Source organism: Erythrolamprus reginae, chromosome 10, assembly GCF_031021105.1.
Source record: "Erythrolamprus reginae isolate rEryReg1 chromosome 10, rEryReg1.hap1, whole genome shotgun sequence".
NCBI classification, from domain to species: domain Eukaryota; kingdom Metazoa; phylum Chordata; class Lepidosauria; order Squamata; family Dipsadidae; genus Erythrolamprus; species Erythrolamprus reginae.
This window is the reverse complement of record NC_091959.1, coordinates 15747463-15768620: the sequence shown is the minus strand read 5'-3', so window position 1 is coordinate 15768620 and position 21158 is coordinate 15747463. Positions and strand designations below refer to the sequence as shown.

General features: G+C 45.2%; 1 protein-coding gene across 4 annotated transcripts in view; it reads left to right on the top strand.

Moving 5' to 3' along the window:
* MEGF11 (multiple EGF like domains 11) overlaps positions 1 to 21158 on the top strand; it is a 493435-nt gene that overhangs the window by 427805 nt on the left and 44472 nt on the right. For all 4 annotated transcript variants that reach the window (XR_011559978.1, XM_070762671.1, XM_070762669.1 and 1 more), the window contains 3 exons: positions 549 to 695; positions 5132 to 5266; positions 20001 to 20129. Coding sequence is in view for 3 of the 4 variants with exons in the window: in XM_070762671.1 (XP_070618772.1) it covers positions 549 to 695; positions 5132 to 5266; positions 20001 to 20129 (411 nt within the window). In the remaining variant the exon portion in view is untranslated. The remainder of the gene's footprint in view (positions 1 to 548; positions 696 to 5131; positions 5267 to 20000; positions 20130 to 21158) is intronic.

Sequence of the window (21158 nt, the reverse complement as noted above, 5' to 3'; positions counted from 1 at the left end):
AGATTTGTATGCCGCCCCTCTCCGTAGACTCAGGGCGGCTCACAACAAAGTGAAACAATTTACAACAAATCTAAATTACAGTTTAAAAATATTTTTAAAACCCCATTTTCTAAACAAACATACATACAGACATACCATTCATAAATTGTATATGCCCAGGGGAGATGTCTCAGTTCCCCCATGCCTGATGACAAAGGTGGGTCTTAAGGAGCTTACGAAAGGCAAGGAGAGTAGGGGCAGTTCTAATCTCCGGGGGGAGTTGGTTCCAGAGGGTCGGGGCCGCCACAGAGAAGGCTCTTCCCCTGGGGCCCGCCAACCGATATTGTTTAGTTGACGGGACCCGGAGAAGGCCCACTCTGTGGGACCTAATCGGTCGCTGGGATTCGTGCGGCAGCAGGCGGTCTCAGAGGTATTCTGGTCCAGTGCCATGAAGGGCTTTAAAGGTCATAACCAACACTTTGAATTGTGATCGGAAACTGATCGGCAACCAATACATGAGCCAGCGCTCCTTTTCTTCACAATTCATCCACGTCTTTGCTTTCCCCTAGGGATCCACTGCGACAGCGTCTGCTCGCCCGGCCGGTGGGGACCCAACTGCTCCATTGCCTGCAACTGTGAAAATGGAGGTTCCTGCTCTCCGGAAGATGGGATCTGTGAGTGCGCCCCGGGCTACCGAGGACCCATGTGCCAAAGAAGTAAGAATCTCATGCTTCGCCTTATAAATCCCACACGGCAGTTCCTCCTTTGGATCCAGGTTTCTATTCCTGAATCCCTCCCGAATTTGCTGGCAAATTGTACTTTTGCTTGTGATGATCATATGTGGGCAGGAAGCATATTAGCCACTTTTATTGTACTGGGTTTTATGTTAATTTTCAGCCAGTGTGTACAAAAACCATTGGTGTTAACTTAGTTAGTTAGTTAGTTAGTTAGTTAGTTAGTTAGTTAGTTAGTTAGTTAGTTAGTTAGTTAGTTAGTTAGTCAGTCAAACAATTATAGGCTGGTAATTTGTACAAATAAGCGGAGGACTATCTATAAATGACTTTAATGTTGCATCCTCTGATATTCGTAAGGTAAGCAGCTCAGAGTCTGTAGAAAAGGAGCAGCTTGGAAGTTGTAAAGGGGGAAAAAATAATTGGCTTAATCATTATTTCCTGACCAATCCCCCACTGCAGGCAGACATCTGTGAAAAGAAGCTTCTATAATCCTTCTGAATAATTGGATAACAGACCTCCCTCCATGTGGAAATCACCCAAAGTGGCTGGGAGACCCACTCGGAGTCTAATCCTCCTGTCCCGGAGGAGGTCTCTTTGTTGCGCCAGGATCTTCATCGCTACAAATAGCTCTGGTGGCTGAGCAGAAGTCCTCTCCTGCTCCTCAAGCTGTTCTTGCCACAAGGCAGCTGCTCTCCCTTCCAAAATAATTGGCTGCTGTTCTTCCTCTATTTGAAGCTGCTTTTCCGCCTTGACCTAAAATGCACGGCTCCCTTAATGACCTCGCAGGGCTTGGCTTCCTGCGGCTGGCTCTGTTTCTGGGATGTTGCAACAAGACCAAGCCTGAAAGGGTCAGGGAAGCAAGAGGAGCTTTTTTGCCACAGTGAAGTCCCCAGAGTTTCATGTGGAACTCCAGGAACTCGAGAGAGAGGAAAGAAAGTAGAGCTTAATTTGACCAGCAATGGGGTTCCAACTTCAAGATGATTTCTCTTCTCTCTTCTGTGTATTCTATTTTCTTCTGCTCTGCTCTGTTCTACTAATTATTTATTCTGTTCCATTCCATTCCATATTATTTTATTATTCTATTCTATTCTATTCTTCTATTCTATTCTTCTATTTATTTATTTATTATTTATTTATTTATTTATTTATTTATTTATTTATTTATTTATTTATTTATTTATTACATTTGTATGCCACCCCTCTCTGTAGACTTCTAGTCTAGTCTAGTCTTCTATTCTAGTCTATTCTGTTCTTCAATTCTATTCCATTCTACTCTATTCTTCGTCTAGTCTAGTCTTCTATTCTATTCTATTCTGTTCTATTCTATTCTTCTATTCTATTCTTATTCTTGTTCTGTTCTGTTCTATTCTATTCTATTCTTCAATTCAATTCAATTTAATTCTATTACCCTCTGGAATCAACTCTCCCCAGAGATTAGAATTGCCCCCACCCTCGCCTTTCGTAAGCTCCTTAAAACCCACCTCTGCCGTCAGGCATGGGGGAATTGAGACATTCTTTCCCCCTAGGCCTTTATAATTTATGCATGGTATGTTTGTTATATAGATGTTTAGTTTTATAAGGGTATTTTAGTTGTTTTCAGTATTGGATTTGCATGATGCTTTTTATTACTGTTGTTAGCCACCCCAAGTCTACGGAGAGGGGCGGCATACAAATCCAATAAATAATAATAAAATAATAATAATAATAATAATAATAATAATATACAGTGGTACCTCTACTTAAGAAATTAATTCGTTCCATGACCACATTCTTAAATAGAAAAGTTTGTAAGTAGAAACAATTTTTTATTATTATTATTATTATTATTATTATTATTATTATTATTATTATTATTATTTATTAGATTTGTATGCCACCCCTCTCCGCAGACTCGGAGGGGATTCCCATAGGAATCAATGTAAAAGCAAATAATGCATGCAAACCCATTAGGAAATAAATAAATAAATAAATAAAGCCTTACAGTTTTGGATTTTTTTTTATTCTCCTCACCTCACCTTCTTCCTTTGGCAGCGACTGTCCTCCTCCTCTTCTTTCTCCTCTTCCTCCCACCCAGAATTTGGAGAATCAAAAAAATCCAAAACTGTAAGGCTTTTTTTAAAAAAGAGGGACTCTGAGACGGCGAGGAGGAGCACACCCCTCCCATACACCGAAAGGCTCCTCTGGCAGCCCAGTAAAAGCCCAAGATGGCCGAAATTAAAGGGGGAATGGCAGGAAACTTTGTGCCGCTCTCAAATTTCCTGGGAAATTTTTCCAGGCTCAGGTTCTTAAGTAGAAAATGGTTCTTAAGTAGAGGCAAAAAAATCTTGAACACCCGGTTCTTATCTAGAAAAGTTCTTAAGTAGAGGCGTTCTTAAGTAGAGGTACCACTGTAGTGCTAAAAATATAACAGGGCTAATAAATCAGATGAGAATATTATAGGGAATAATGATTAAATGAGTGATGTTTGAAGAGGCTATAATTTATGCAAGAAGTGTTAAAAATAGAACTAATTCAATCCTTTTTATATAATGTTATTTCAGTCCAATGATGTTTGCACAGAATGCTAAGTTTATAATATTCTGTTATTTAGGTGCCATACAGTATTGAATATAAATCAGAGAAAGAAAAAAGAAGCCAATATTCTATCAACGTTAAATGCAATTTTGGATATTCCTGTTACAAATATGAGGATTATTTCAGTTTTTCTTCTCTGTTTCCTAGTTTATCGTCAGTTCAGGAGCATCTCCAGGGGTCCAAAAAGTCAGGATTGTGATTGTCGCCATGCAATTGAACTGATTTATATGTCCATCAATGTCACACACGTGTGCAAAGGGTGGGAGAATAATTACGACTCCCTTCTTGGTTTTTATTTCAGTTCCTATGATTATTCAACTCCTCAAAGTATCTCTAGGATTAAAGATTTTTTCTATATACACTGGTACCTCTACTTAAGAACGCCTTTACTTACGAACTTTTCTAGATAAGAACTGGGTGTTCAACATTTTTTTGCCTCTTCTCAAGAACCATTTTCCACTCACAAACTCGAGCCTCTGAAACTGTAACTGGAAAAGGCAGGGAGAAGCTTCCATGGGGCCTCTCTAGGAATCTCCTGGAAGGAAACATGGCCAGAAAAGGCAGGGAGAAGCCTCCATGGGGCCTCTCTAGGAATCTCCTGGGGGGAAACAGGGCCGGAAAAGGCAGGGAGAAGCCTCTGTGGAGCCTCTCTGAGAATCTCCTGGAAGGAAACAGGGCCAGAAAAGGCAGGGAGAAGCCTCCATGGGGCCTCTCTAGGAATCTCCTGGGGGGAAACAGGGCTGGAAAAGGCAGGGAGAAGCCTCTGTCGGGCTCTCTAGGAATCTCCTGGGAGGAAACAGGGCCGGAAAAGGCAGGGAGAAGCCTCCATGGGGCTCTCTAGGAATCTCCTGGGAGGAAACAGGGCCTCCACCCTCCCTATGGTTTCCCCAATCACACGCATTATTTGCTTTTACATTGATTCCTATGGGAAAAATTGCTTCTTCTTACTACTTAAGAACCTGGTCACAGAATGAATTAAGTTCATAAGTAAAGGTACCACTGTATATATTTTTATTCACATCCTTATTTAGTGCTACAATTGAAACTGACAACCTAATTGTTCAGCAAAGCGGTTGCTTAAATGAAACTACTGTATTTCTGATCTGATTTCAGTTTCCAAAACCTGCAAAAGTTCTCAGTGCAAGGGTTGCTCATAAAGTTACCTTTCATCCGTGTTGCAACAGTCACTGAATGAGACACTCGCTAAATAAGGACTTCCTTATATCACCTTTTCTTATATACCATCGGACCAGAATATCTCCGGGACCGCCTTCTGCCGCATGAATCCCAGCGACCGATTAGGTCCCACAGAGTTGGCCTTCTCCGGGTCCCATCGACCAAACAATGTCGTTTGGCGGGTCCCAGGGGAAGAGCCTTCTCTGTGGCGGCCCCGACCCTCTGGAAGCAGCTCCCCCCTGAGATTAGAACAGCCCCCACCCTCCTTGCCTTTCACAAACTCCTTAAGACCCACCTCTGTCGTCAGGCATGGGGGAACTGAAATATCTTCCCCAGGCCTATACTGTTTATGTATGGTACGTTGTGTGAAGGTTTTTTTAAAACAATTATGGGTTTTTACCTTTCTAATTATTGAATTTGTATTTTACACTGTTTTTCTGTTGCTGTTGTGAGCCGCCCCGAGTCTGCGGAGAGAGGTGGCATACAAATTTAATAAATAAGTAAGTAAGTAAGTAAGTAAGTAAGTAAGTAAGTAAGTAAGTAAGTAAATAAATAGTAAAAAATCCTCCGAAGTGCATTGCAATGGGTGGAGATTAATATCTTGTTGTTAAGCTTTGCTCACAGTTTTCTTTATTCCTCTTTCTGCTTTGTGTGCTTCTCTCTCTTAGTTTGTCCCCCTGGTTTCTACGGGCTTCACTGCAACCAGATTTGTCCCCAATGTCTTCACAGTACGCTTCCCTGCCATCACGTCACTGGCCAATGCGATTGTCTGCCAGGGTTTTTCGGCCCCCTTTGCAACCAAGGTAAGGTGGAATTTGCTGGTTCTGTATGTCACTCTATAACTGTGATGGTGAACCTATGGCACGTATGCCACAAGTGGCAACACCCGGAGCCAATATGTGAGGCATTGCCCTATGTTAGCTCCAGCATGCACGCATGTGCTACCCAGCTGATTTTTAGCCTTGGGTGTTCTGTCTGGGTCCCTCTAGCAAACACCAACCCAAAAAGAGAATCCAGACACACTGGTAAAAATCAAAGGCAGTTTATAGAATTCAAAGCAAACACAGGTAACAGAAAATGTCCTTACAAACAGGAACACACTGAAACTTCAAAGATGTTTCACGAAGGCCATGAAGTAAAACAGGATTCTTGCTGTCAAAAACAACGCTGGAGATAACAAACATACGCCTCCCCCAAGTCTTCCAGTCTTCTAGGCCACAAGCCAAGATCAGAGACGCCGAGAAGCAAAGCAGGGTCACAGAACTTCCAGTTGATAATGCTCCACATGGCTGAAAGGGCTTGCCTGCCTTTTAAACCCTGCTGAGGAGAACCACACCCAAACCCAGCTGTTGCCAATTCAGTGATGCCAATACCTTTCTAATTGGTCCCGTCTCTGAGCTGCACGTCGCTGTCTCATGTCAATTATAGCCTGTGCTTCCTCATCCAATGAGGCCAGGCTACTGGCTGGGGAGAGGGGCCCCCCCGGGGCTCTCAGGCTGCTCCCCCTCATCCTCTTCCTTTCTTTCCTCTCCCCCGCCTGCCTGGTCCTCCCCCTCCTGTTCACTGTCCTCCTCCTCCGGGCCTGGATCCAGCAGAGACGCAGCCGGTCCCTGAGGAGCCTCAGGCTGAATCACAACATTGGGGAAGGCCATTTCACCCTCTGGAAGTTTCAGGGAAGCTTCCCTAAATCCCTGGATTTCAAAAAAAAAAAACACCCAATGGACATACCGGAAGTCTGAAAAAACAGACTTCTGATTTTCTGTTTGTGCTGTTTTTGGCACTCCGGGGCTTCAGGAAGCTTTCCTGAAGGCTTCGGAGTGCAAAAAACAGCATGACGGGCAAACCGGAAGTCCATTTTTCCCAATTTCCGGTTTGCCCATTTGGCCATTTTTTCACTGTCCCGGGTTTCAGCGAGACCTCTGCGCATGCACGAGGATGGGGGAGATTGTGTGCATGCACAGGTTTTACAAGCTTTCTTGCCATCAGTGATGCCCACTGATGACGCCCACTGATAATGTCTTGTAAGTACAGTAGTACCTCTAGATACGAGTTTAATTCGTTCCAGAAGGGAGCTTGTAGTGGACGCTCGACTCGTATCCCGAATTTGAGCTTGGGTCTCGAAAAGAAATTTCTCTCCCCTCGTGGCTCGTATCTTGGAATACTCGCAGCTCGTATCTAGAGGTACTAGTGTATATTTCTGGTTTTAATTCTAGTTCGTAATTTAGAATTTCTTTCAACCAATTTCTGATCAAGGCCCAAAATTTTACTGCTTCTGGGCACGTCCATCGGTAGTATGTATATCACTCTCTGCAGGGGCTTCTTATAAAAAGAAAAAGATCAAATATCTATATACACCATCAGGATAGACATGACCAGCTGAGGCTGAGGCTTCATCTGGTGGTGGCAACATTTACCTCCAGTCCTGACCAGGATTAGAAATCGGGACTATGGGGAGGAGTAGCCACTTCAACTACTCGCCACGGCCACACAATGACAACTGCGTGGCAGCCCGAGCGGGGACCTTCCTGGGTGTGGATGAGAGGCGGCCTGCTATTGGTTCATCGCTAGTGGTCGGGATGAATCCTAGAAGGTGATTGATCAGTGAGCGTTCCCTGTGCCTCCATTCTTTCTGTCGCTGATAGCTGGAGGGATTGTAAAGGGAATGTTTATGTTCAGATGGAGGTGGCTGGCCGGATAAATGGCTTCCGCGGGCCGTATCCAGCTTGCGGGCTGTAGTTTGGTGACCCATGTTTAATTTCCCCACGGCACACCTGACCATGTGTCATAGCACACTGGTTGAAAAACACTGTTCTATAATAACATGGCAGGATATTCCAGTATTCTGAATGATGTTTGTGTGTTTTATTAAAGAAACAAATAAAATAATCACGTAATAATGTTACGAAACCCCAAACAAAACCCAACACCAGACTCATCTTCTGTTATGATATAAATATTGACAAATCATGTCTAAACTAGCAATTAACACTGTAAATAATCTGCATAGGACATGAAATTATAAAATGAGAGAAAAAGGAAGAAAAAACACAGGGGGAATATACCATCTATCATAAACAAAAGAGTTCCAGGAAATACAACCGAATCACTTTGATGTCCTCTACGTCGCCCTTCTGCAGAAAGGAGACTAATTAAAATGTTGACAAACAATAATCCACGACCGTAAATCAGAGGTGGATTTATATCATAATTCTTTGGTTACCAGCATTCCAGCCATATGAAAAAAAAAACCACCCCACTCCAGGTTTCAGGAGTCGTGGTCATGATTTATGGCTTGTTGTTGTCCTCGAGCATTTTCTGCGCCAGGTTCATCTGAGAGCGTAGCCGCGTTCGGACATAAAGCTCAGCCTTGATTTAGCACCGTGAGAATAAGACCGGAGATTAGGTTCCCTAGCCTTCTGCAGGGACACTGGGGGAATACAAATAGCCATTTCGGGTTATCCGCAGCTTAGTGGGTGGAATGGCCTGGCACTTTGGCTTTGCAACTATGGTTTGAAGTTGGCTTGTTGACAGCCAGTTTACTTCATCTTAACCATTCTTAGTCAAGTGTACATAAAAAATACAAACAGTGTTTTGGGGGTTGGGCCAGAGAAGGGATAAGAGTGTGCAAAGGCAAACCATGGTCAGTTTGGTCTTGTAAAGTCACAGAGGTTTTCCTCAACCTCTGATTTATTTTATTTATTTTATTTTTTATTTATTTATTTTGTCCAATACACAATACGTATTGAAGAGGATAGACATGAAGTATTATATATAAAGAAAAGATATAAAAGTAGAGGAGAAGATATATGAAAGAAAGAAAAGATATATGATATATGAGATGAAGGAAAGACAATTGGACAGGGGATGAAAGGCAGGCTAGTGCACTTATATACGCCCCTTACTGACCTCTTAGGAACCTGGAGAGGTCAATCGTGGATAGTCTAAGGGAGAAATGTTGGGGGTTAGGGGTTGACACTACTGAGTGTGGTAATGAGTTCCACGCTTCGACAACTCGATTGCTAAAGTCATATTTTTTACAGTCAAGCTTGGAGCGATTAATATTTAGTTTGAATCTGTTGCGTGCTCTTGTGTTGTTGTGGTTGAAGCTGAAGAAGTCATTGACAGGCAGGACGTTGCAGCATATGATTTTGTGGGCAATACTTAGATCGTGTTTTAGGCGTCGTAGTTCTAAGTTTTCTAGGCCTAGGATTGATAGTCTGCTTTCGTAGGGCATTCTGTTTCGAGTGGAGGAGTGAAGGGCTCTTCTGGTGAAGTATCTTTGGAAATTTTCTAGGGTGTCCAAGATGTGGTATGGGTTCCAGACAAATGAACTGTATTCAAGGATTGGTCTGGCAAAAGTTTTGTAGGCTCTGGGGAGTAGTGTGAGATTGCCGGAGCAGAAGCTGCGTAGGATCAGGTTAACAACCCTAGAAGCCTTTTTGGTGATATTGTTGCAGTGGGCTTTAGCACTTAGAGATGCCAAAGAGAGTGAGATTCAAGATGAGGCTTGCAAAAAGAAGTAGATTTTATTTTGGGCCATAACAAAATGTTGGGTGAAACTATATCCAGAACATACAGACCCAATGCATGTAAGGAATAGCCGCACCTTGGGGAAGGTGTGACGGCCTTTTATACCTTCAGATTCATCAGCTTAGTACCTAATTCTGGCCCCCTGGCCCATGCTTTCCTTGTAGCCCTGCATTGGCTGTGCAGCAAGGAACAAGGGAGCTGAGAGCTTAGCAACAGAGGGGCCAGGTACTTAGCAACGCAGGTATTTTCCTGATGTAACCCTGCCAAAGCATGACATAACTCGCACCAGGCACTGACTTCTACAAAAAAAACAAGATAGCAGAAGGTAGAAGCAAATGGCAACGGCAATTCTAATTCTTACAGAAGCGAAGCAATTCTTACAGAAGTAAAATAGCAAGTTATAATTATGTCCCTGTAATTCAACTTATTCTACTATTATTATGTCCCTTTGATCTAATGGTTAAGGCATCAGGCCAGAAACCGGGAGTCTGTGAATTCTAGTACAGTGATACCTCATCTTACAAACGCCTCGTCATACAAACTTTTCGAGATACAAACCCGGAGGTTTAAGATTTTTTTGTCTCTTCTTACAAACTATTTTCACCTTACAAACCCACCACCGCCGCCGCTGGGATGCCCTGCCTCTGGACTTCTGTTGCCAGCGAAGCACCCATTTTTGCGCTGCTGGGATTCCCCTGAGGCTCCCCTCCATGGGAAACCCCACCTCCGGACTTCTGTGCTTTTGTGATGCTGCAGGGGAATCCCAGCAGGGGAATGCCAGCAGTGCAAAAACAGGTGCTTCGCTGGCAATGGAAGTCCGGAGGTGGGGTATCCCAGCGATGGGAGCCTCAGTGAAATCGCAGCATCGCAAAAACACATAGATCTGGAGGTGGGGTTTCGAGGACTTCGATGTTTTTGCGATGCTGCGATTTCACTGATGCTCCCTTTGCTGGGAAACCCCACCTCCGGACTTCCATTGCCAGAAAAGTGCTCGTTTTTGCAATGCTGGTATTCCCCTGCAGCATCGCAAAAACACAGAAGTCCGGAGGTGGGGTTTTCCATCCAGGGGGATCCCAGCAGCGCAAAAATGGGCGCTTTGGCTGGCAAAAGGGGTGAATTTTGGGCTTGCACGCATTGATCGCTTTTCCATTGATTCCTATGGGAAACATTGTTTCATCTTACAAACTTTTCACCTTAAGAACCTCGTCCCTGAACCAATTAAGTTTGTAAGACAGGGTATCACTGTACTGCCATGAAGCAGCCCCTCAAATATTGGCATCCTACTATCATGCCTTTGTGCTTAGAAGATCAAATAATTATGGCCAGACCAAATGTAGGCTTCCATTTTCTTTTTTCCTTGCAGTGGACATCACCATGATGTGGAACATTTAGTAGGAGACCAAACACATAATTTTATCTTTTTAAGAAATGATGTCTGATTCTTAGAAGAATCTAGCTTATTTTTCAAAGTCTGGAGCAGGGCTAATTATCTCATTAAGTCAAATTCTCTTTTTCTTGATTTCAATCTGTTGAGCGTCCCTGCTTTCCCTTTGAAATGTTGATCCAGCCAGCAGGATTTCCATCAAATATTCATGTTCTAATTAAAGACAATTGGTGTTGCAATTTATCATAATGGGCAAGCATACAAAATGATACATATTTTTCTGAAGAAAAAATATGAGGGGGGGGGGAAGATACGGAGGAGGAGGAGGCAGTTCAATATTTTATTTGGGATTAACATAAAGTGCTTTTTTTCGCCTCCCAAGTTGAAATGAAGAGGGTACGGTATATTTCTCTTGCCATCTCTTTTAATCGTGTTTCTTCCGCCTGGATTGTTTCAGATGTAAGTTGGCTTCCAAGTTACAAAACTGCTTCCCTCTTTGATCATTCCTCTAGACGAGGAGAATAATTTTGGTGAAATAAGGATAAATGATATATTGTAGAAAAGGTTGGATCTTGTGTTGAAGGCTGGCAAAATGATTTTCAAGTCTGGAGTCCTGATCACTATTTCACAGCGGACTGCACTGGCTGCCGATCTGTTTCCGGACACAATTCAAAGTATTGGTTATAACCTATAAAGCCCTACATGGCATAGGACTAGACTACCTCTGAGACAGCCTTCTGCTGCACGAATCCCTGTGTCCGGTGAGGTTCCACAGAGTTCGTCTCCTTAGGATCCCATCAGCCAGACAATGCCAGCTGGTGGGACCTAGGGGAAGAGCCTTCTTTGTGGGGGGCCCAGCCCTCTGGAATCAACTCCGCCCAGAGATTCAAACTGTCCCCACCCTCCTTGCCTTCCAAAAGAGTTTAAAAACAAAGCGGCGAATTATGTTTGCCGATCCCAGTAAAGCGGTATTATTATTATTATTATTATTATTATTATTATTATTATTATTATTATTATTATTATTACTATTATTATTACTATTATTATTACTATTATTATTATTATTATTATTATTATTATTATTATTATTATTATGTCAATACAACACAGCAAACGAGATCACTATGCTGGATTTCGTATTTTATCACCAGTTGGGCGCTTCCCAAGCACCTAGGACTGCATGATGTAGCAGCAAATTATGTTTGCCATTATTATTATTGTTGTTGTTGTTGTTGTTTGTTTGTTTGTTTATTAGACTTGTATGCCCTGCATGCTGTCAAGGTTCCAAATAGCATCCAAAATTAAATCAAAGTCTAAAGCAAAGTTTTGCTCAAAGTTCCAACTTATTAACCGAGCCGTGTTGGCACATCTGGGGGAACCCCAAATCTGAAGTTTCCTGGATTTCACCACCCAGATGAAAGTTCAAGTCCTTGTCCCCCCCTCCCCCCTCCCCCCCCCCCCAAGTTCATCATGTTGTCCAATCTTCAATTGCCATGCTGGCAGAGTTCACCCATCTCCTTCTCATTTCCCCACAATAAAAAATGCGTAGTAGAATAGTATAAAGTGTGGCAGGCCTGAGATCCCAAATCAAATGGCTTCCTTTGGCCTGACAGAATCCACTTCTACAACATTCATTCATTCATTCATTCATTCATTCATTCATTCATTTATTTATTTATTTATTGGATTTGTATGCTGCCCCTCTCCGCAGACTTGGGGCGGCTAACAACATCAACAAAAACAGCATATAACAATCCAATATTAAAACAGTTAAAAACCCTTATTATAAAACCAAACATACATATAGACATACCATTTATTTTGTTTATTTGTTTATTTATTTAGTTAGTTAGTTAGTTGTTTGTTTGTTTGTTTGTTTGTTTGTTTGTTCATGCATAAAATTGTAAAGGCCTAGGGGGAAAGAGTATCTCAGTTCCCCCATTCCTGGCAACAGAGGTGGGTTTTAAGAAGCTTACGAAAGGCAAGGAGGGTGGGGGCAATTCTAATCTCTGGGGGGAGTTGGTTCCAGAGGGCCGGGGCTGCCACAGAGAAGGCTCTTCCCCTGGGTCCCGCCAAGCGACATCATTTAGTTGACGGGACCCAGAGAAGACCCACTCTGTGGGACCTAACTGGTCGCTGGGATTCGTGCAGCAGAAGGCGGTCCCTGAGATAATCTGGTCCGGTGCCATGAAGGGCTTTATATGAACAGATAGTCATCCAGCCTGTTTGAAGATGTCTTGTGAAGAGAGAGTTCACATTTGCATTTAAATCCAGTGAAAATGAAATACACTGACTAGGATGACCCTCCAGAAAATGTAACATTTTCCATCTTTTGTCATGCTAAAAATTACAGCCCGGTTGTAAATTTTGGAGCTCTGGAGCCACATCTAAAGCTTTCAGGAGCTAACTGTGGTCCTCAGATTATGCATGTCTAATCTGCGGTAGATAGTAAACGGGGCCAGTTGAGCCAGGAATAATATATTTCCAAGTATTTTTAATAGCCATGTAAGGAATCTGAGCCATAAATCATGATAGTTGCAAGAACACATCTGAAATTTTAATAGCATGGGAGCGCAGTCCTTTTTCAGAACTTTAATAACAAATTAGCATTGCGGTTGTATTTGCCCGTCCCTACTTAAACAGAATATTTTGTCCTCCTCTCAAATTCTTAGATCCATCAATTACAAACGTGCCAGAGATTCACAAGTTTGGTGGAGTTTAATGGTTTATGAGAAGTGTGAACTTTTTTGAAGGCTTCTACTTCAGCTTTACAGCATCTTGGAGAATGAGGATTTATTAGACAGAAGTCTACCATGATACGGAACTCATTTCCCAAGACAGTAGTAGGTTTTTGCATAATGTTTGCTGTGTTTTGATGAAGCGGTTTTGCATTCGGACAGAATAGTTGCTTTGCTGAAATGTCTGCTATATCACAAAGCCGCACTTTGACCAATCATGGAACGTTGTAAATTATAGTTAGAAACAGAAAGATAAAAGAGCAGAGATAATAAATAAAAGCACGATGCCATTAAATTACCCTTTAATGCTAACATTGCAGAGATGAAAAGACCAAGTACAAGGAAACGCATCATGAAATAAGTAATATTAGTTTAAACACAGACAAAGGTAAAGCCATACATAACTCATTAGTATGGTGTGTGCAATGTTGAGACTGTCACTGAAAAGACTCCAGGTCCTTTTTGCACAGACAAATCAATCGTCTAGAACAGTCCATGAAAGTGAGCTGCGGAATCTTGACACATCGGTATACATGAGTGCGTATTCAAATAATAAATCCTGTAACATCTGGGAGTCTCTTTTTAACTCAAGCTAATGTTATGAATCTAATGTGGAAAACATAGAACATAGAATCACAGGCCTGGAAGCAATCCAAATCTTTTTACTACTGTGGTGAGCATGGCTTAGTGGGCATGGCAGGGGAAGGATGGTGCAAAATCCCCATTCCCAGTAATGGGCAGCCAAAACTTTTACTGCCACATTGTGGGTGTGGCTTATTTTGTGGGTGTGGCTTGATGGTCATGTGACTGGGTAGGCTTGCCGGCCATGTGACCAGGAGGGAGTGGCTTGAACAATAGAAACATAGAAGACTGACGGCAGAAAAAGACCTCATGGTCCATATAGTCTGCCCTTATACTATTTCCTGTATTTTATCTTACAGTGGATCTATGTTTATCCCAGGCATGTTTAAATTCAGTTACTGTGGATTTACCAACCACGTCTACTGGAAGTTTGTTCCAAGCATCTACTACTCTTTCAGTGAAATAATATTTTCTCACGTTGCTTTTGATCTTTCCCCCAACTAATTTCAGAGTGTGTCCCCTTGTTCTTGTGTTCACTTTCCTATTAAAAAAACTTCCCTCCTGAACCTTATTTAACCCTTTAACGTATTTAAATGTTTCGATCATGTCCCTCCTTTTCCTTCTGTCCTCCAGACTATACAGATTGAGTTCATTAAGTCTTTCCTGATACGTTTTATGCTTAAGACCTTCCACCATTCTTGTAGCCCGTCTTTGGACCCGTTCAATTTTCATCATTCAAATGAACTGTTAAGTCCTCAACTTGCAACTTCACCAGTGTCGCTCGCTGGGGTGACAATTCGCTTCGCATTTCTCATGCTCTCCTTCCTGGGTCGCCCCCTGCCTCAGGTTGGGTAGCTAGGAGAATGGGTGCCAATCAGCTGTTGAGAAAAGAGGGGAGAGGAAAAGGGGCCCCTACACCTCCTGCTGGTGCTGGTCTCCCTGCCACTTTCCGAAGAGGAAGATGGGGGGGTTAAAAATATCGGAAAGCCAAGGGAGAGTCACAAGGTTATTATTGCCACACAATGCCTTTTCATCTCAGCTGCGGGTGGAGTGAGGGCTCCTCAAGGGGGGGAAAAACCTGCGCTCCTTGCTTTTTTCCTCTTTCCTCCTTCCTGGCCTCAGGAGGTGGCCACGTGAGGCTGGAGGGGAGCCAGGCAGGAGAGAGGTAAGCTTGTCCGAGGCCCGGAAGGAGGGAAGAGGAAAAAAGTGAGGAGCACAAACGCAGCATCAGCAGGGGGGAAAAGGAGAGCCCAGCTGAGCCCTGTAATCCCGAAAGTGACTGCCGCCACTCAGCTGGAGCTAGGCACGCAGTTTCATTTCCACCAGTGGAACTGCGTTCCACCCCATCCTGCCTGCTGTCCACCCCTTTCCATTCCTTCCCCACTCTGGGGCCAGCCAGAGATGGTATTTGCCAGTTCTCCGAACTATTCAAAATTTCCACTACTGCTGGAACCTCCTGGATTTCACCCCTAACTGGAAGGGACTTGAAGGTCTTCTAGTGCAGTGTTTCCCAACCTTTTTTGAGCCGCGGCACATTATTCATATTTTCAAAATCCTGGGGAACACTAAAGGGGGGGGAGAGGGGCGGCTAAAGAAAAGTTTTGACAAAAAAAAATCTTCCTCCATTTCGCTCTATTTCTCCCTCACTCTTTCTCTCTCTTCCTTCCTTCCTTCCCTTCTTTCTCTCTCTCCATCCCTTTCTTTCTTCCTCTCTTTTTTGCTCTCTTTCTCTCTCCCTCCTTCCCTCCCTATATGTCTTTCTCTCTCTCTTGCTCTCTCTGCCTCTCTTGCTATCTCTTTCATTCTCTCTCTTTCTTTCTCTCTCTTTCTCTGTCTCTCTTGCTATCTCTTTCTCTCTCTCTGTCTCTCTCTGTCTCTCTTTCTCTCTCTCTTGCTAGCTCTCTTTCTTTCTCTCTCTTTCTCTTTCTCTGTCTCTCTTTTTCTCTCTCTCTCTCTCTGTCTCTCTTGCTATGTCTCTCTTTCTCTCTCTCTCTCTCTCTCTGTCTTTCTTTCTCTGTCTCTCTTTCTCTCCCTTCCTTTCTTCTCTGCGGAGGCCGGCGAAGGTTTTTCTTATTTTAAAAGTTCCGGGTAGCAGGGGGATGCGGAGCCCGCACGCACACACACCCGACATTCCAAATCCTGCCTCAGCTGTGAGAAGAACGCCTGCCCTGCCTGTCCTGTAGCCCTTTCGCTGACAGCCTGGGACAAAAGCGCATGGTGAAGGGACTGCAAGAGGGGCCGGGCGGGCGTTAGCAGCCGGATGAGGAGGACCAGAAGCCGCTGCAGCCACCCCCAATCCCCCCCCTTCCCTGGGTACCTTCCAAAGGCCCCTGGAAAAAGGCAGGAGGTAGCAACGAGGCGCGAGGACAAGCAGACAGCTTGGCGGAGGGGAAGCGCTGACGGGTTCTCCTCCTTCCCCACCCCCCGCGTTTCTCTCCCGCCCTGGCTTTTGCTTCGCCCGCAGATTTCCCCGCAGTTCAAAAGGAGGCAAGAGGTGGCCTGGATGAAATTGCGGGGAAATCATGGGGCGAAGCGAAAGCCAGGACGGACTCGCAAAGGCGGGCTCAGGCTGCATGAGGAGAAAGAGGCGGAGGGAAAGAAGGCGACGGCAGCGGGACCTGCAGCTCGGTGGGCGTCTCCTCGTGGGATGGAATCCTCTCTCATGCTACTCCCACCATGGCTGCGCGCAGTCCCGGCGCCCCTGGCTGAAGGTTGTCCTGTGGCTGGTCTTGGGCTTTACGGTTGCTTCCTGGTTCCCTCTCCTCCCACCGCCTGTGTCTACCGCCAGGGCCTCATTCCTCGGGCCGGAGCTGCCGCTTCCTTCCAGGCAGCCCAGCCACGCTGCCGTAGAAAGTGCAGAAGTTATTGCCGTTGCCTCTGCCTCCACTCAGGGAGCCATCGTGGTTGAGCTGAGCGAGAGGAAAAGGCGTGGTGACCACGGTGGCTTCCTGAGTGGAGGCAGAAGCGGTGGCAATAACCTCTGTGCTTTCTACAGGAACGTGGCTGGGCTGGCCGGAGGAAAGCGGCAGCTCCCACTCGAGGAACCCACGGCAACGGCCGCCGGCTTGGTGGGAGGCGATGGCGGGAGACACAGGCGGTGGGAGGAGAGGGAACCAGGAAGCGACTGTGAAGCCCAAGACCATCCACAGGACGACACTCAGGCAGGGGCGCTGGCAGCGCCCCGCCCAGCTGGAGCTTCCCAGGAGCTTCGCGGCACACCTGGCCGTGTCTTGCGGCACACTAGTGTGCCACGGCACACCGGTTAGGAAACGTTGTTCTAGTGTAACCTCCTGTTCAAGGCAGGAGACCTTACACCCGTGATGGCGATCATATGGCACACGTGCCTCAGATGGTACACGGAGCCATACTGGAGGCCATGTGAGGTGTTGTCCAATGTCAGCTCCAGCATGCATGCACGTGCTGGTCAGATGATTTTCGGCTATGGTTTTTCCAAACTTCCGTTTTGCCTGGTGTGCTGATTTTGCCCTACAGAGGGTTCAAGGAAGCTTCCTGAAGCCCCAGAGTGCAAAAAACCACCCCATGGGCAAACCGGAAGTGCGTTTTCTGAACTTCCTGTTTCCCTGTTTGGCCATTTTTTCACCCAATGAAGTTTGTGCACATGTTCAGGGATAGGGGCGATTATGCTCATGTGCAGGGGCAGCGCGAGGGGTTTGCATACATGAGGGGGAGGAAAGGGGTGTGGGCACATGCACTCATGTTAGAACTCACTCACACACATATACCCTTTTGGCACACAAACCAAAAATGGTTGGCCATCACTGCCTTACACCATCCCAGTCAAATAGCTATACAATCTCTTCTTGAAAATGCCCAGTGGTGGAGCACCCACAATCCCAGGCTAAAAGCAAAACCAAAGGAGAAATGTTTCCCCTTTTGCATTTGAGCATGCAAAAGTAGAAAGGAAAGTGGAAAGACAAAGAAGAAGATGGGAAGATGGGAAGAGAGCAAGGAAGGAAAAATAAGAAAAGAGGGGAAGGAAGAAGAAGGGAGAAAGAAGAGAGGAGAGGGGGAGGGAGGGAGTGGGGAGGGAAGGAAGGAAGCAACAAAGGAAGGAAGCAACAAAGGAGGGAAGGAAGGAAGGAAGGAAGGAAGGAAGGTTATAATTATAATGAGAGTGAGGAAAGTCTCAGGAAAGTTCTGCCTTAGCAGGTGCCCATGGCATGAGTCTCCTGTCACGCCCACTGTGGCCATGCCCACATTGGCCACGCTCCCCAGCCATGCCACACCCTGGCCCTCCAAAGTCAAACACAACTTTGATACTGTTGGCTCTGGCCCAGCTCCTGCCCCAGGGAATGTGGAGGTGGAGGCAGGGGAAACGTCAACATGTCCTAGGCCTGTTTTGTTGCCGGCAGAGTCAGGGAGTGCAGTTTCCTCGGACGAAGAAGAAGATGGGGGTGACTTGGAAGAGGGGGGCTTGGGACACAGCCCAGGAAGCCAATCACCATTATTTTCAGTGGATTCAGATGACGAAGTGTTAGACCCACGCAGGCGCAGACTTATGCATTGGAGAGACCAATTGAGGAAATATTACAGGAGATAAGAGAGGCCACCTGTGTTTGGGTGGGGCTCCAGTAATTAGAGCTGCTGCTATAAATAGCAGCGTGCTAGGTTGGCCATTGTGGAAGGTTATCTGATCACAGTTCTTCAGGATGGTGCCTCGCTGTATCTGAACTTTGTTTGTGGATTTTTCACGCCTTTGACACCAAAGCAGAGTAAAGTGTGTGTGTGTTTCACTTCGTGGGAAGAAGGAGGGCTGTGACGTTTCTTCACAGCTACTAGCTAAGTCCTTAAGGACTGATTAAGGGACTTGTACAGCCGATAAAGTTGTTTTGAGACGAGTGCTCTTTGCAATACAAAAAGGGTGCTTTGTTTCTTTTGAATTTTGTGATAAAGGACATTGTTTTGAACTTTCAAACGTGTGTGTGTCTGAAATTTGTACCCTTGAATTTTCGAGAGGCTCCTACCAGAGAGCCCGGCAGAACAGATACGGTCCCAATGAAATAGATTTTGACACTACGTGCTGGAAGACAATGATGTCTTCCCTAATCTTTCTCTTTGATAGGCTAGGCATAACCTAGCTAATAAAACTGACACAGAATTAGCAACAGGTGTTCCAGTGGTTTTTATCCTGCCAACATCTGGACAGACCTTCCTAGAACACATTCCAGAGGCAGCTGCACATAGACTGCATCGCAACAATAGAAGCGGAGACCACAAAGTTAAAAAAAGGTAAATCTGATTTTAGACAGTGTCACAGCTGGTGTAGCCGTCTAAGCTGGCGAGAGCTGATGCACTGTCCACCTGCACTTTGTCAGACTGAGTTGAGTTCCTGAATTTCTCTACATTCTCTACCTCTGAAAAGTGTTCGGAAACTTCAGATCGTGCAGAACGCAGCCGCGAGAGCCATCGTGGGACTTCCAAGATTCGCCCACGTCTCTTCAACACTCCGTGGCTTGCATTGACTGCCGATCAGTTTCCGGTCACAATTCAAAGTGTTGGTTATGACCTTTAAAGCCCTACATGGCAATGGACCAGATTACCTCTGGAACCGCCTGCTACCGCACGAATCCCAGCGACCGATAAGGTCCCACAGAGTTGGCCTTCTCCGGGTCCCGTCGACTAAACAATGTCGTTTGGCGGGCCCCAAGGGAAGAGCCTTCTCTGTGGCAGCCCCGGCCCTCTGGAACCAACTCCCCCCGGAGATTAGAACTTCCCCCACCCTCCCTGTCTTTCGTAAACTACTCAAGACTCATTTATACTGCCAGGCATGGGGGAGTTGAGATAGCTCTTCCCCCTAGGCCATTACAAGTTATGCATGGTATGTTTGTGTGTATGTTTGGTTTTATAATAGGGGTTTTTAGTTGTTTTTTTATTATTGGATTGTACATGTTGTGTTTATTATTGTTGTTAGCCGCCCCGAGTCTGTGGAGAGGGGCGACATACAAATCCAATAAATAATTATTTTTTATTATTATTATTATTATTATTATTATTATTATTATTATTCTATAGTCTATGAATTTGGTTCCTCGTGGACAGGACAACCCCTTTCAACACAAACTTCGGTCCTCTATACAGGATGTCCAGATGAAAATCTTGTCTGGATTAAATGTCAGTTTCTTCCCCTTTTACCCATTGTACAAAAACAGGAACCAAAGTCAACCAAAAGTCAACGCACAACTCCTCGGTGAGCCACTTCTTCAACCCTATGCAACATGACGAGCTTCAAGAGGAAATTCAACATAACATAACTCTGATAGCTTGTTTTTGTTTCCACAGTGTGTCCAAGTGGAAGATACGGAAAAGACTGTGCTGAGTTGTGTTTGTGTACAAACAACGGGACCTGCAATCCGACGGATGGCTCTTGCCAGTGTTTTCCAGGATGGATTGGCAAAGACTGCTCACAAAGTAAGAGAAACCCATAAGCTTTTTAGTTTGCATCCCATTGCAGCAGAAGTGGGTTTCTGCAGGTTCTGACCGGTTCTGGAGAACCAGTAGTGGAAATTTTGAGCAGTTCAGAGAACCAGTACCAGAAATTTTGAGTAGCTCTAGAGCAGGGGTCCCCAACCACCGGGCCGCGGACCAGTACCGGGCCGCGGGGCATGTTGCACCAGTCCGTGGAGTCAGCAGCTGCCGGCCCTCATGCCGCCACCCCCTCCCTCCAGCGCTTCGCCTCACGCCGGGCAAGAGGCCTCGGGAGGCAGGTTCTGCCGGCCACAGGACGATGGACAGAGGGGCGGGAAGGACTGAGAGGCTCAAGCCTCTTTTGGCTTCTGCCGCGGGGCGCTTTTGCGTTTTTGGCTGGGGGGAGGCAGGAGAGCCAGCCTGACCCCCTGTCTCCAGCGCTTAGCCCCCGCTGGGCAAGAGGGCTTGGGAGGCAGGTTCTGCCGGCCACAGGGCGATGGCGGGAAAGAGGGGCGTGGAGGACCAGCACCCCCATGCTTAATCCCGCCCCCAACCACACCCCTTTCCGCCCCCACCGGGCCATAGAAAAATTGTCTTGCTGAAACTGGTCCCTGGTGGAAAAAACATTGGGGACCACTGCTCTAGAGAATAGAATAGAATAGAATAGAATAGAATAGAATAGAATAGAATAGAATAGAATAGAATAGAATTTTATTGGCCAAGTGTAATTGGACACACAAGGAATTTGTCTTGGTGCATAAGGAGACAAAACTCACTTAACAACAGGAAGGAGACAACATAAGAGGAGACAAAACTCACTTAACAACAGACATCTTGGGCTCAATTGGGTCATAAATCGAGGATTACCTGCATTCACAACCCTGCAGATTAGGTTAAGGGAAATCTTTTAAGAGAGTAATCCTCCTTTTCTGAACCCAAGATAATATTTATTGGTGCCATCTGGTTCCTGACCGAATCTTTCTATGAAGTCTGAATCCCTATGAATTTTCCCTTCATTCCTGCATCTTGTTG